This window comes from Lontra canadensis, unplaced genomic scaffold, assembly GCF_010015895.1.
Source record: "Lontra canadensis isolate GAN:19392208 unplaced genomic scaffold, GSC_riverotter_1.0 scaffold13, whole genome shotgun sequence".
Lineage (NCBI taxonomy): Eukaryota > Metazoa > Chordata > Mammalia > Carnivora > Mustelidae > Lontra > Lontra canadensis.
This window is the reverse complement of record NW_022631007.1, coordinates 17,432,333-17,444,565: the sequence shown is the minus strand read 5'-3', so window position 1 is coordinate 17,444,565 and position 12,233 is coordinate 17,432,333. Positions and strand designations below refer to the sequence as shown.

General features: G+C 54.5%; 1 protein-coding gene across 1 annotated transcript in view; it reads left to right on the top strand.

The window, feature by feature from the left end:
* NDUFA10 (NADH:ubiquinone oxidoreductase subunit A10) overlaps positions 1-11,966 on the top strand; it is a 51,121-nt gene extending 39,155 nt beyond the window's left edge. Inside the window, exon 10 of the mRNA XM_032857652.1 lies at positions 11,602-11,966. Within this exon, the coding sequence (XP_032713543.1) occupies positions 11,602-11,670 (69 nt within the window). The 3' untranslated portion in view covers positions 11,671-11,966. The remainder of the gene's footprint in view (positions 1-11,601) is intronic.
* The last annotated feature ends 267 nt before the right edge of the window (positions 11,967-12,233 follow it).

Sequence of the window (12,233 nt, the reverse complement as noted above, 5' to 3'; positions counted from 1 at the left end):
GTATAGTTCCTGGGCTCATGATGGGGGTTCAAGTGTCAGGTGTCAAGAATCTCAAGATTATAAGGATGATGGTTTGCCAAGTAGACGAGGGCCCTCCCCAATTTTGGGGGAGAAGGAACAGCTTTGTGAAGGCTAGAGGCAGGGTGGTGGGTCATGTATTATGTGAAAGAAAAGAAAGAAGTAGAAAGGACTTTTGTCAGTTCAAAATTTAAGGTGGTCTGTGGGCTTTATTTGGGATTACTCATTGACTACAAGAAGCTCTCTGCTGTGAATTTCAGAGCTAGGGAGACAGTGGGGCTCGGAGGTTGGTTAGCTCAGGGCAGCTCCCTAATGTGGGAAGATGTGGAGGACAGAAGTTCAGGGTGATGGTTCGGAAGATGCTGTCCTGGCTGGCGATTGCATTCTGGTAGCGAGTGGCAGGTATGCAGCACGGGCCAGATTCTTGTAGGGCCTTGATGCCCTCGTGCTTGTTGGCAGTAAGAAGGAGAGGCCTTCTGGAAGGCTGGCTAGGATGAAGGTGGGGTGTACGGGACAAGGGGACCTGGGGCAGGGGTGAGAGTAGAGAGGCCGGCCTGACCGGGAAGCCATGCACAAGGACAGCTAATTTTGAGTAGCTGCGTTCGGCCCCTAGCTGCTGTCTGGGAGGGCGGGTTGTTACTCTTCCCAAGTGTGAATGGGCCGCAGAGAGGCTGTCTGAGCCGGAGGCTGGAAGGTTCCCTGCAGGGCACAGACCAGGCTCCATCCCATCCCATTGAGTCCCTGTGCACAGCAGGCTGGGGTAGTGCAGGGGAGGATGCCATGCACAGCTGGGCTCAGGGTCCCTGGGTTGGGGGGTTGTTGTGAGCATTTCCTGGTTGGCTGTGTTGGTGACCTAGGGGTGCAGACTAGTGAAGACAGACCTTTTGAGAACAGAAAGTCGCTAAGATTCCATATGAATAGGAGTTTTAGATTTTGGTTTTGTGTTGTTGATCCTGTGATTCTGGTGTTAGTTCAGCTCTCTCATTGCTCTGGCTGGAGTCAGGGTGGTTTTCGGGCACCCATCCCATCATACTCCAGGTGACTGCCTGGGCAGTCTCAGGCTTCTCCTGAAGTGATGTTTGCAGAGGGACACGAGTGTCTGGAGTCTGAGTTTATTTATCCATATATTTCCCATTCACTCGGCCCCTATTCTATCATTGGCACAACCTGTGAACACTCACGTGAGTGCCGATGTATGCATAGCAGTCTACTAATTTTTTAAAGTCATTTTTCAAACCCTGTACTGGGTTACTTCTTATTTCCGTGCAGTCCTTCCTTGGGGCAGACAAACTGTGAATTGGTTTCCGCTTTACTGGTTCAGTGTCTTTTCAATTTAGGGAGGCCAGATGCTATTAAGATACGGAGCTCCCTCCACAAATCTGATCGTGTCCGAGACAGTTGCCAGGACGACAGAGGCTTCTGCTTTCTCTCCTGCTATTTTTATTTCTTTACTATCTCAAGTTGTTTTTGTCTCAGTCCCAAGTTAGCATTGTCTAGAAGAGTGGTGCTTTGTCGCTGGACTATGTCAACTGTGTGGTCTTGCCTCCGCGGGGCTTTCTTGGGTAAGGCCACACTCGCAGTAATGGGAGAGCCTTGGAGTCGCTGGCCTCAGAGAGCTGACGGAGAAAGCTTACTAGACTCCGCTCCACACTCGGGCCTCAGAACTTAGCTTGGTACCTGTTTTTTTTGTGTTAAACTGCAGATTCTTGTTTAGAAATTGTTCTTCTGAGTGACAGAGTGCATGGTGTCTGCGGTTGCCCCTTGCTCGCGGGCTGGAGGACACGCTAACGTGGCTGTTTGCTGAGCGCGGGCTGACACTCCTCATCCGTCCGCATGCCCCTTTGCTTAGGTTCCTGCGTGTGGAAGATGACCTGCGTCCCTGGGGCAGGGCAGCTCGTGTCAGACATGGACTTCTCACTCGGTGCTTCAGGTTGAGTGTGATTGCAGATGACCACGTGCTGTCTGGGCTCTGCTGACGCCGGGTCATAGGGTGCCGTCCTCGCATACAGCCTGGCAGACCACAGGTGCCCGGATGTCGCCGTGTGTGCCCTCCGTTCTGCTCTTGGAGAATTTCTAGCAAGAATATTGTTTTCAGGTCTTTAAACAGGGGTTTGAGTCAGAGCTTTCCCACTCACAGCTAACATGAGTCATGCAAAGTGCATGGTGCTGTGATACTTAGGACAGTGGGTTTGGCAGCTAAATACGGATGTGTTTGTAACAGGCTGTGGTGTTTGTGCTAAAAGTAGAAGACACTTATTCTTAAAAAGATGGCTTCTGAAAATGGTCTTTGGTAAAATAAGATTTTAGGGGGTTGAGTTCAGTGTTTTTAGACTGAATTTATGCTTAGCAATAATGAAAAATTGGGGACATTGTATATCAAAGAAGTCAATTTACTAAATGATTTCTATAACATTCTTCTTTAAAATTAATAAAACATTTTTATTCTTGGAGCTTATTAGCATTTATATGTAATAATTGATAACAGAGTTGGACATTGGAATCCCCAAGTCACTGCAGACTTCCTTAGCCGTTTGAGCTCCTCAGAGCATCTGGAAAAAGCAGAGTCCATCATAGCTGTTACAGCCCACTTCCCACCCCAGGCAGGGCTTCATCTGATCCTTTTTTAAAAATTCCCCTTTTTACAGTCCCACAACGAAGGACCTGGTGCCAGTATTAACACATCTAGTTTAGCTCTCCGGGAGGACTCAGCTGAGGAGCTGTGAGCATCTGTGGGCGCACCTGACGCGCCTGCCTGGAGCCAGAAGTTCCCCAATAGGACTTTGCAGTAAATCTGAAAGGGGGTGGAGAAACCCTGAGGGCCCACCCCCAGGCCAGCGTCGATGGGGGCTGGGCTCTGGTGCATGCCCAGGCGCAGCACAGCTAGAAACCGGAGCGCAGAGCTCCACCCATACTGACTGGAGGGCGAACAGAACACTGGAGGGAAGGAATGGAATTCAGTAAAAACGAAGGCAGCACACGGGTGAGACAGACAAAGCTGTTGCATCATTTCCCAAAGTTAGCATATGCTAGGAGTTGCAGTTTAATTTAACGGATTCTTACACGGGGTCGTGGAAGATATTCCTGGACTTGAGACTTGAGGGTCCAGCCTGCTGCCTATAGTCACGTGGCTTGGGCAGGTCACTTAATGCCTTTCCGAGGAGAGATAGCACCCACCTGCCCCTCATGACATCAGAACGTGTGAGACAGTGCTGCTTTTGGATTTCAGTGACTGCCTGCTTGCATCAAGCAGGTGAGTGACTGCCCTGGACACCAAGAGGAGAGAGGGGGGAAGAGAGGACACCGTCACCCTGTCTGCATCAGGGTGCTCCTGGAGGAAGGGGCAGGAGCTGGGCAAGAAGAGCTAGTTGTGGGAAAGGACGAAGACGAGGTAGAGGCCGATAGCCGGTCACCTGCTTGCTCACAGAGGGCCACTTGGGAATGCCTGAGAACCCAACACACTGGATCGGAAGGTGCGTGTGCCAGAGCTAGGGCTGGCTTCCTCCTTGGGGCCTCCTGCCACCCTGTCCTGGAGCCTCCGGAACGCTCTTCCCAGAGGTGTGGTTCCTCACAAGGCAGCGGTTTTTGCCGCACGTCTCCAGGAGAGGTGGTGCTTGAGGAGGACAGTGCTGGCTGGTGAGCAGGGCTGAGAGAGCCGGCGGCCTTCTTGGCCAGAACCAGAGCACCGGCCCCCCGGGCCCTGCGGGAGCAAGTGACTCACCACCGCCCTCTGGCCTTGGGAGACGGGCTGGGTAGAGGCGAGGTCTCCTCAAGCGGGGAACACTTCAGTCCCGTAGCAAGTGAGGTTCAGAGTTTGTATCTTACCTTTCTGTTTTCCTGGCTTCTTTTGGCTTGGTCAGCCATCTTCCTCTTCTGTTTTATTTCTTCTGCTGACTCATCAACTACACCATCTGGTTTCATGTTCATGAACACTCTGGGCTGTTCTAGTGCATGTCTGTCCCTCACCAGCATCTGCTCACAAGCGGCTGGTCAAATCCTGCCAGCCCACGCACAGCAAGCTGACTTCTGTCCAGCTCCCCTGGCCTCTGCCATGGTCAGTTATCTTTAGAGGAAGCTGTTCTCATGACCTTTCACCCTGACTACTAGCTATGCTGTCCAGTGCGCTCTGTGCAGGCCCAGGTCTCTGTATGACACCTCTCCGTAGCTCCAGTCCCCTCCTGCCTTCACTGTTCCCACCACCCAGGTCTGTTGGCAATGAGTCGTTAGCTCTTGCTCAAAAAAGTCACCTGCACTTGCGTTTCATTTTTATAGATGGCGGCACTCAGCACGGACTTCTGTGTTAGCCGCTTGTTTCCTCTGACACCCTGAGACCGGCCCCTGGACCCCTGGCCACACGGCTTCTGTGGATAAGTCTGAAGTCCTGCCGTTTGCCATCCCGTGCCTGAGGGACCTGTTCTCTCTGGCTGCTTCTGAGACCCTCTTTTCATCTCTTTATCACTACTTCCCGCCATCTGGTGACCACATGCTTCCATGTGATTTTCTTTGTGTTTATCCTGCCTGGGGTTCATGGAGCATCTCGGGTATGAGCAGTCCATTGTTTCCATATCATTTGTAACACATTTAGTCATGATTTCTCTGGATGTTTCTTATTCTCTTCTGGGGACTCTTGAAGGTCACTGAGGCTCTGTCCAGTTGTTTTTGACCTTTTTCTCAGTGCCTCATCTTGGATAGTTTCTGTTGTCCTGTCTTCAAGTTCACAGGAGTTTTCTCATATTTATGTAATATGCTATTAATTCCATTGTGCTAGTTTGGGTTCTCCAAGGAGGAGCAGCCAAGATAGGATCAGGTAGATATTAATGAGACTTTTGGGGAAACACCTGTGAAGGGTCAAGGGGAGAGAAGATGTAAGGTGCAGGGAAGCCCTTAGTCCTTTGTGCCATGTGACGCCTGGGACAGAAGAGGGAGGGAGGCATATCAACAGTGCAGGTGGATCTGGCTGGGCTGATAGGGTGGCTCGGGGCCAGCGGTACCTGTCAGCAGAGTCCCATGTCCTGAAGAAATAGGAGGGCCTAGAGCCTCTGCCGCTCCCGGCCAGGCTGAGTGGGCACCTTCTGTGGGGACATGGCCCAGTGTGACCAGGGTTGTAGACACGGGCAGCAGCTGACACTGTGGGCACATTGGAGCAGCACACCCAGCCAGTGGAATTTTATTTCAGATATCCTTTTTTTTTTTTTTAACCTTAGAAATTTGTTTCTTTTTATGTTTCCTGGTTTTCTCATTATTTTCACTTCTCACTTAATTCCTTGAGCGTACTGAATATTTTTATAATAGCTGTTTCAGTGGGCGTCTTTTCTAATTTCCCATCTTTGTTACCTCTGAGTTGGCTTGATCTGTTCTCCCCTGGATACGGGTTACATCTTCCCTTTCCAGGGCTAGAGACTTTTCCACGGTCACCATCCATTGTGAGGTCTCTGCTTATGAGTCCTTGATCTTGTTTCATCCCTTGAGGAGCATTTGACTCAACAGCTGGCAGTTGACACATTTGCAAATCAGCTTCAGCTTCTGGGGTTTGATGTCTTAGCTTTGTGGTCAGTCTTGAGCAGCCTGGCTCATAGGGGAGGGTTAGCCTGGTAGCCAGGTGTGTGGTGAGCCCCGGGTGCTGGGAGCTCAGTCCCTCAGCCCCAGGGGAGCACCGGCAGCCCCCAGGAGTGCCCTTCCCCCAGGGGGCTTCTGCCGGCCTCTGGGAGCGTCACCCCACACGTGCAGGGACATGCGCAGCCGCAAACCAGGTCCGTCCCCGTCAGTATGTCAGGCCTCCTTTTCTGCCCACGGCCCTCCCCTCTAGCTCTCCGCCCGCAGATGCTAGCCAGCCCGATCTGTGTGTCCGGTGCCCAGATGGTGGGGGAAGCTGTGGCCATCAGGAGGCGTGGGTTGGTCTGGTGTCCTTACATGGTCCGTCCCGAGCAGCAGAGGTGCGGCCAGGGCTGCAGGGGTTCAGGTGGGCTGTGGTCCACTGTGGCTGCTCCCGTGGGCTGTGCCTTGCACTGTCTGGTTGCTGCCTGGCCTGCTGCCAAAGGTGTTTCCTCCTCTCCGCCGACCAGGTCCCGTCTGTTCCTGAAGCCTCAGATCCCGTGGGTCAGACCCGGTTCCTCCATCCTCAGGCACCTCCATTCTCTGACGAGCTGTACGTGTTCTGTGTATTTCATGAGGTTAGAGAAAATGGGATTTATTCATGCCACTCAGGACACTAGGACACAATGTGCTTTATATGCAGAAGGAATTGAATTTTTTCCCAGGAGAATGAGTGAATAAAGGTAACTGCTCTCAGCTGGGTTCTGAGGGAAGCGGCTGGGAGAGGTCTCCCTGTGTCCTCTGACCTCATCAGCCACCTCTGGGCACAAATCCCAGCCTGGCTTGTGGCGTTTCATGACGGGCGGCTTTCCCTGGAGTCAGACTCACCCGCAGTCCCACTCTGTGGCATCACCTTGCAAACAAAACATACCTCTCTCGGCCGCCTCTGAAGCCTCTCCTCGAGCTACCCGGCTCCCTCGTCCCCCGATCCCGTCATCACCTTGTTCACTTTCTCTTAGGGCAAGGGGTAGCAGTTTTTTTGAGATAAGCCCGAGAGTAAACAGTTGAGCTCTGTAGGGCCTGCCCCCGCTGTCCCCAGGACTCGTTTCTGCCATGGGACTGAGCGCCCACGAACCTTGTTTCTACAGGACAGTCATCAGCCAGGTTTGGCCTGCAGGCCATAGTTTGCCGATCCTGCACAAGGCCATAAATTCACACGGGGACATGGGAGCCCTGACTCCCCCACACGGCGTGAGCAGAGCGTCGTCATCTGGACCAGAGTCTTGTGCACATTAAGCGAGAACCCGTTCTGGTTGCTTGTGTCAGCATCTGTTTATTTTTTCCTGCAGTAAGCAGTTCCACGTGAAGAATTTCACATCAAGCACAGAAGTCTGGAAGGGCACCTCGAAGGGTCATTTCTCACCAGGAACACTCCACAGAGCAGGGGCTGGCCGCCCGGGGGGTGATAGGCCCACGGGCCGGAGGGGCTGGCGGCCTTGTAGCAGGGGCAGACTCCGAGCCGGAGGACGTGGGCTTGGAGTCTAGCTCCGTGGACAAGCTCCTGAGCCTTTCTTTTAGGGAAAAAGACAAAACAAAATAGGAGTGTGTGTGCCAGAAAATACAGAATGTATGAAGAGTGTGCAGTTAGCACTGACTAACCTTCCTTGCCCCCCACTCCTGGGCCCCTGAGAGGCAGCCCTGTGAGAAGTTTGTTCTGCACATACCATCCCGGGGTAGTGTGCCAGCAGTGTGTGTGTGTGTGCGTGTGCGCGCGTGTGTGTGGCTGGGGGTTGTGCAGGAGGCTGTCCTGTGCTCCTTACCAGGAGGGTCAGGCCCATTATGTTTCCCACTTTGTAAATGTTAGTTGCAATTAGGCTTGACCTTTGACACACAGATTTTATGCAGTTTAAGTGATCTGGGGAAACTGGGAATGATTTCGCGAAGGCTGTGGTGCTATGACTACATCTGTCCCGTGCCTATCAGGATGTTTCCAGTGGGAGGAGACCTGGGCCTAGGGAGGAAGCTGTGGGGCTGCATGCCTCCCCCACAGCCCTAAGAGGAGCCGCAAGGGCGAGCCTTTGGAGGGAAGAGCCACGGCCTCTTCCCTCCAAATAGCTGGGCTTACAGGGGCATGGGGCCCACAACATGGAGACCCCCAGGTGGGCCAGCTCGCCAGCATTTTGGGCACAGGGCAGCTGGGGTGCTCCCCTGGAAGAGGAGGGCTTTAAGTCTGTGTCTTTGTGGTTTGCAGGGTTTTTCTCTTTAGTAAACTCACTCTTTGACTTTAATGGAAATGGGGAAGGTGGGAAGACAGGCTCCTGCAAGTATTAGACTCGGCACCATGCCGCCAATCCGGATGTCTGGCACGTGCGACATTGTCCTTGGGTGCTGTGCGCTATGGGAGTTCAGATAGGGAGCACTGATGGGCTAGACAGCCTTGGTCATCTTGCTTCCTCCCTTGCCCTGTGTCCCTGCAGCCACGCCAGGCCACTTCAGTGTGTGCACCCCTCTTCCTCTCCCTCCTCCCCTGTCCTCCCTCCTGCCCCTTCCCCACTTCCCTCTGTCTCTAAACATTTCAGGAGTAACAGTTCATGTCTTATCTTCACAGAGTTTTTGAATGAAATTGTGCAGGTAGTGAAGAGGGGGCTGTCCACTAGTCAGAATTTTTTCAGAAATATTTTCTTGTGTAAGGAACACATTAAGATTAGGAGTAAGTTCGGCTGGGGGGAACCACAGAAGATCTAGAACACCTGTGTCTTGGTTAAGCTCAGTGGCTATGTCTCCTGCACAAGGCCGGAGATTTGTGTGCGGGAGGCGCTCAGCAGCTCTGTCCCACGGAGTTCTCCCTGCTGATGTCCTGCTCCCCGAGGGCTGGCCCGTCTCTCCGTGGATGGGCTGGCACCCATGTTGCAGGAAGCGGGTGGAGGGAAGGGAGAAGAGGAGGAGGCGCAGGCTGGGCTGACGGCCCTTTCCCCAGGTGCACTCCTGCAGGCGGGTGTGCAGTAAGGGATGGCTGGGCCCAGGCTTGCATGTCGGTGTCGGTCCCCGAGCTGCGCTCTCTGCACGATACACGCTCTTTTCAGAACACTGCAGATGTTTTCTCACGGGACAGGTGTGAACTGGGTTTTGGTAGTTTGCAGGGTTTTTTAAATGAGAAGATGCAGATAGGAAGAAACAGAAAAGGAAAAGCTTATTTTGCATCCCCTCAGTGTGGAATGTTCCAATTGGAAACCCTCCCCAGGGTCCCCATTGGCTTAAATGTGCTGGAAAGGGACCCCGAGGCTCCAGAGATCAGAGGGCAGGGGACTGCTGCCCCGAGCAGTCCAGGGGCAGGTTTTTGAGCCATGCGCCACCGCCGATGGTCTGCCAGCTGTTATTTGCTCTGGGCCTTAAAATCCAGTGTGCAAGGACGTAGCAGAGCTGCATTGCTGCCACACACCAGCCCTTCCTTACAGGGCTACCAGTGCTCAGGGACACCGTGCCTTCAGCGCCCCGGGGACACTGCTGACAGAGCAGCTTGCTGCAGGCATGGGGGACGTTTGAGCGCCTTCCCGAGCTCTTTCCCTGACCGGTCAGCTCTCTGTTCCCTGGACACAGTGCTGGGGGTGGTCCTCCAGGAAGAGAAGTCCCGTTCTGGTGGGCCCACTGTTGGGACACTGCAAAGTCACACTTCTCTTTCCTGCTGGGACTGTTGTGCCTTCGTGGCCCTTTACTGGGTGTTCCCAGATGCGGGCCCCGGCGGGGGGCCAGCCCAGGGCCTCTGGCCTGCCCTCCTCATCCTGTTCTCAGCCGGTCAGCTGGTGTCTCCTCTAAGGCCAGGGCCCCCATCAGCATGCCCCCTGATGTGCACAGACACACCCCAGCATCTTCCTCACAGTGGGCAGAGCATTCCCGTGTGTGTCCTGGGAAGCCACTCACCTGTGTGGTCTTGTGGCTCCGGAGGTCAGGAGGAGGAGGTGAGGATGTGGGTCGGCTGTGTTCCTTGTGGACGCTCCAGAGGAGGCTCTGTTTCTGCCTGCTTCCAGCTTCTGGAGACGCTTGTGCCCTATGGCTCGCAGCCCCTTTACCTGGCCTCTGCTTCCGTGGTCTCCCCTCTCCTCTAGTCTGACCTTCTCGTCCCCTGTGCCAACCCCGGGTGTGCGTGGACAATCCGGCTGAGCTGCAGAACCCTTTGTGCTGTGTGAGGTCTCACAGGCACAGGGTCTGGGGGTTGGGGCGTTGTTTTGCCTGACACTGTCCCCCACCTTGGCGCGGGGACTCTGCCACACCCCTCTGCTCAGGAGGACACTCACTATTAGTCGTCATCATCGTCAGTCCCAGCTTCCCTGAGCTGCCCCGTCCCTGCCCGGACCACCTTTGCACACAGGTCGGTGTTTCCTGACGTCTTCTCTGCACTCTTCCCCGGGCACCCTCATCAGTTCAGGTGGTGTCTCCTCCGCCCCAGCTGCTGGGCGGTGGCCACATACCCGCAGGTCCCCAGCACAGCTTGTCTCTGCAGCCTCAGACCCAACTTTCCCACTGCCTCTCACCTCCACGCAGTGTCCACAGCTGGGCTAGTCGCTTACCTTCCCTGTAGCCACCACCTGCCCTCCCCTGTTCCTCTGTCATGCAGAGCTTCCCGAGCCCTGAGGAAGCCAGACAGGGGTGTTAATCCCTGCACCCACCTTATGTCGAAGTGTTCGTGGGAATCAGCAGAATATGTGATGTGTTCCTAATGCTCACCGTGTCCGTAGCCTGTGCGGCTGCCTGGGTGCCGGCCTTCCCCAGAGTGTCCTGCTCTCCACGGGCAGCTGCACAATCACACTCCCCACCCCAGGCTCCCCCGTGGTGCTCCTGTGGCCTGTGGGAGTGTGATACCCTCTCCCTTGCCAGTTTTTTCCCTAGACTCTGGACTCCTGGGAAGCTGGGTCTTGCCTTTTGCTTTCCTTTTGGATTCCCCGAATGCTCTTGGCACGTGAGTGGCTCTGTTAATGGGGTATCCCAGGCCTGAAAAGCAGAGCCAGCCTGTGCTGGTCTCCTGCTCCGAAATGCATGGGCTCAGCCCTCCCGCCCGTCCTCACGGCAGTCCCCGGCAACACAAGCACCTCTGCAGACTGCAGAACCCCTGCAAACCCGCATGACCCGCATGGGCGACAGCGTGGGAGCAGGGCCTCGAGCACACCTGCTGTCCATCAGCTCTGTTTGGCTCGGCAGTGGCCTTTGGAGCCCCCATTAGTGGCTCCCATTGCTATGGCTGAGGTTGGATGCCTGGTGCTGATGAGGAGAGGGAAGCTGATTTATTTTTTCAAATGCTTTAATACTTAAGGGCAAAATGAAGGGTTTTTTTTATGTAGTATGTACGAATCTGTTTATCCACATTGACTTGTAAATACGAGAAAGTAAATTCAGTGTTTTGTTCCCACATATGTAACTTGGCAAACCTAGTGTGCTCCAGTGTTTCCCCGGCCAGGCGTGGCTCCATTGCAGGCCCACCCTGCGTTGTGGGGCACTGCCTTCCACAGCCACCTGGAACCCACAGCCCCTGGCTCTTGCTGCAGACTCCTTTGCCCGAGGGAGTGGGCTTGTGGCCACATGGCGTGGTCTCTCTGGACGCCATGAGGGCTGGCAGGAGACCTCTGCCCTCTCAGTCTCATTGCTGTCCCGACAGCCCTCCCGCATCTAGTCCAGTCTCCTTTCTCCCCCTGCTCCCGGGAGCTCCCACTGAGGTGGGGCCTGATATTCGACACCCCCCTTTGTCCGCTTCCCTAACCTGCCCTGTAGATGGCAAAGGGTGGAGGGCCCGTGGTAAGCTCACCTGAGTGCTCCCGAGACTGTGCTGTTCCAGCCAGAGTGCCGGGCAAAGCAGTGCCCTCTGGATGTGCGAGTGGGTTGTTTGAATGACCACCCTCAGAGCCTGAGAACAGACATGCTGTTTCCCAGGCCAGAGGCCACCCCCTGTGCCTGCATGCTATGGGCACACGGGGGCTGGCGGGGCTCTGTTCTCGTGGAGCAGCTGCAACGAGCTGGGGTTCGTGGGCCTGTGAACCCTTGTGACTGTGGCCTTCCCTCCCACAGCTGCCGGGCCGCAGGTACTGCCCTGGGTACAATGCGGACGTGGGCGACAAGTGGATCTGGCTGAAGTGACGGGTCAACCTCCATGCTCTACACTGAGACAACGAAGAGGTTTCCAGTCTGACCTGCTCGTATGGACTCCATGTGGCTTTAGAGTGGGGTGGGGGGTGGATAGTAAATGACCTGAAAGTGTCACCATGGGAGAAACGGCCCGGCCAGGAGCAGGCTTCCCTGAAGAGTGTCTGGGTGCAGGATGGGCCTCTTGCTTTAGGAGGTTTCGCGGCCTGCTGGCTCTGTTGGGCAATGATCCATAGTTACCACGGGGAAGAAAAATCTGCTATTAAAGACCAGACGTGAGTAGAATTTCATTTCGTTATGGTTGTGTTCTGTGTCGTGCTGAGTTGGTACTTGGTTTCTTCAGACTTCCAGAAATAAAGCCGATTCCACGGCGTTTCCCTCCATCATCCGTCCACACCCGCATCCGCCATGTGTGTTTGCTCGTGCGTCACTGACCATGTGCTGTGGTGGGTCTGGTTTACTGAGACAGAGGCCAGGACTCAAAGGGTTTCTGTACCGAGAGGGAGAATCACATTTCCTTACATAGAAAGCAAAAAGAAAACTTGCCAGCTCGTTGA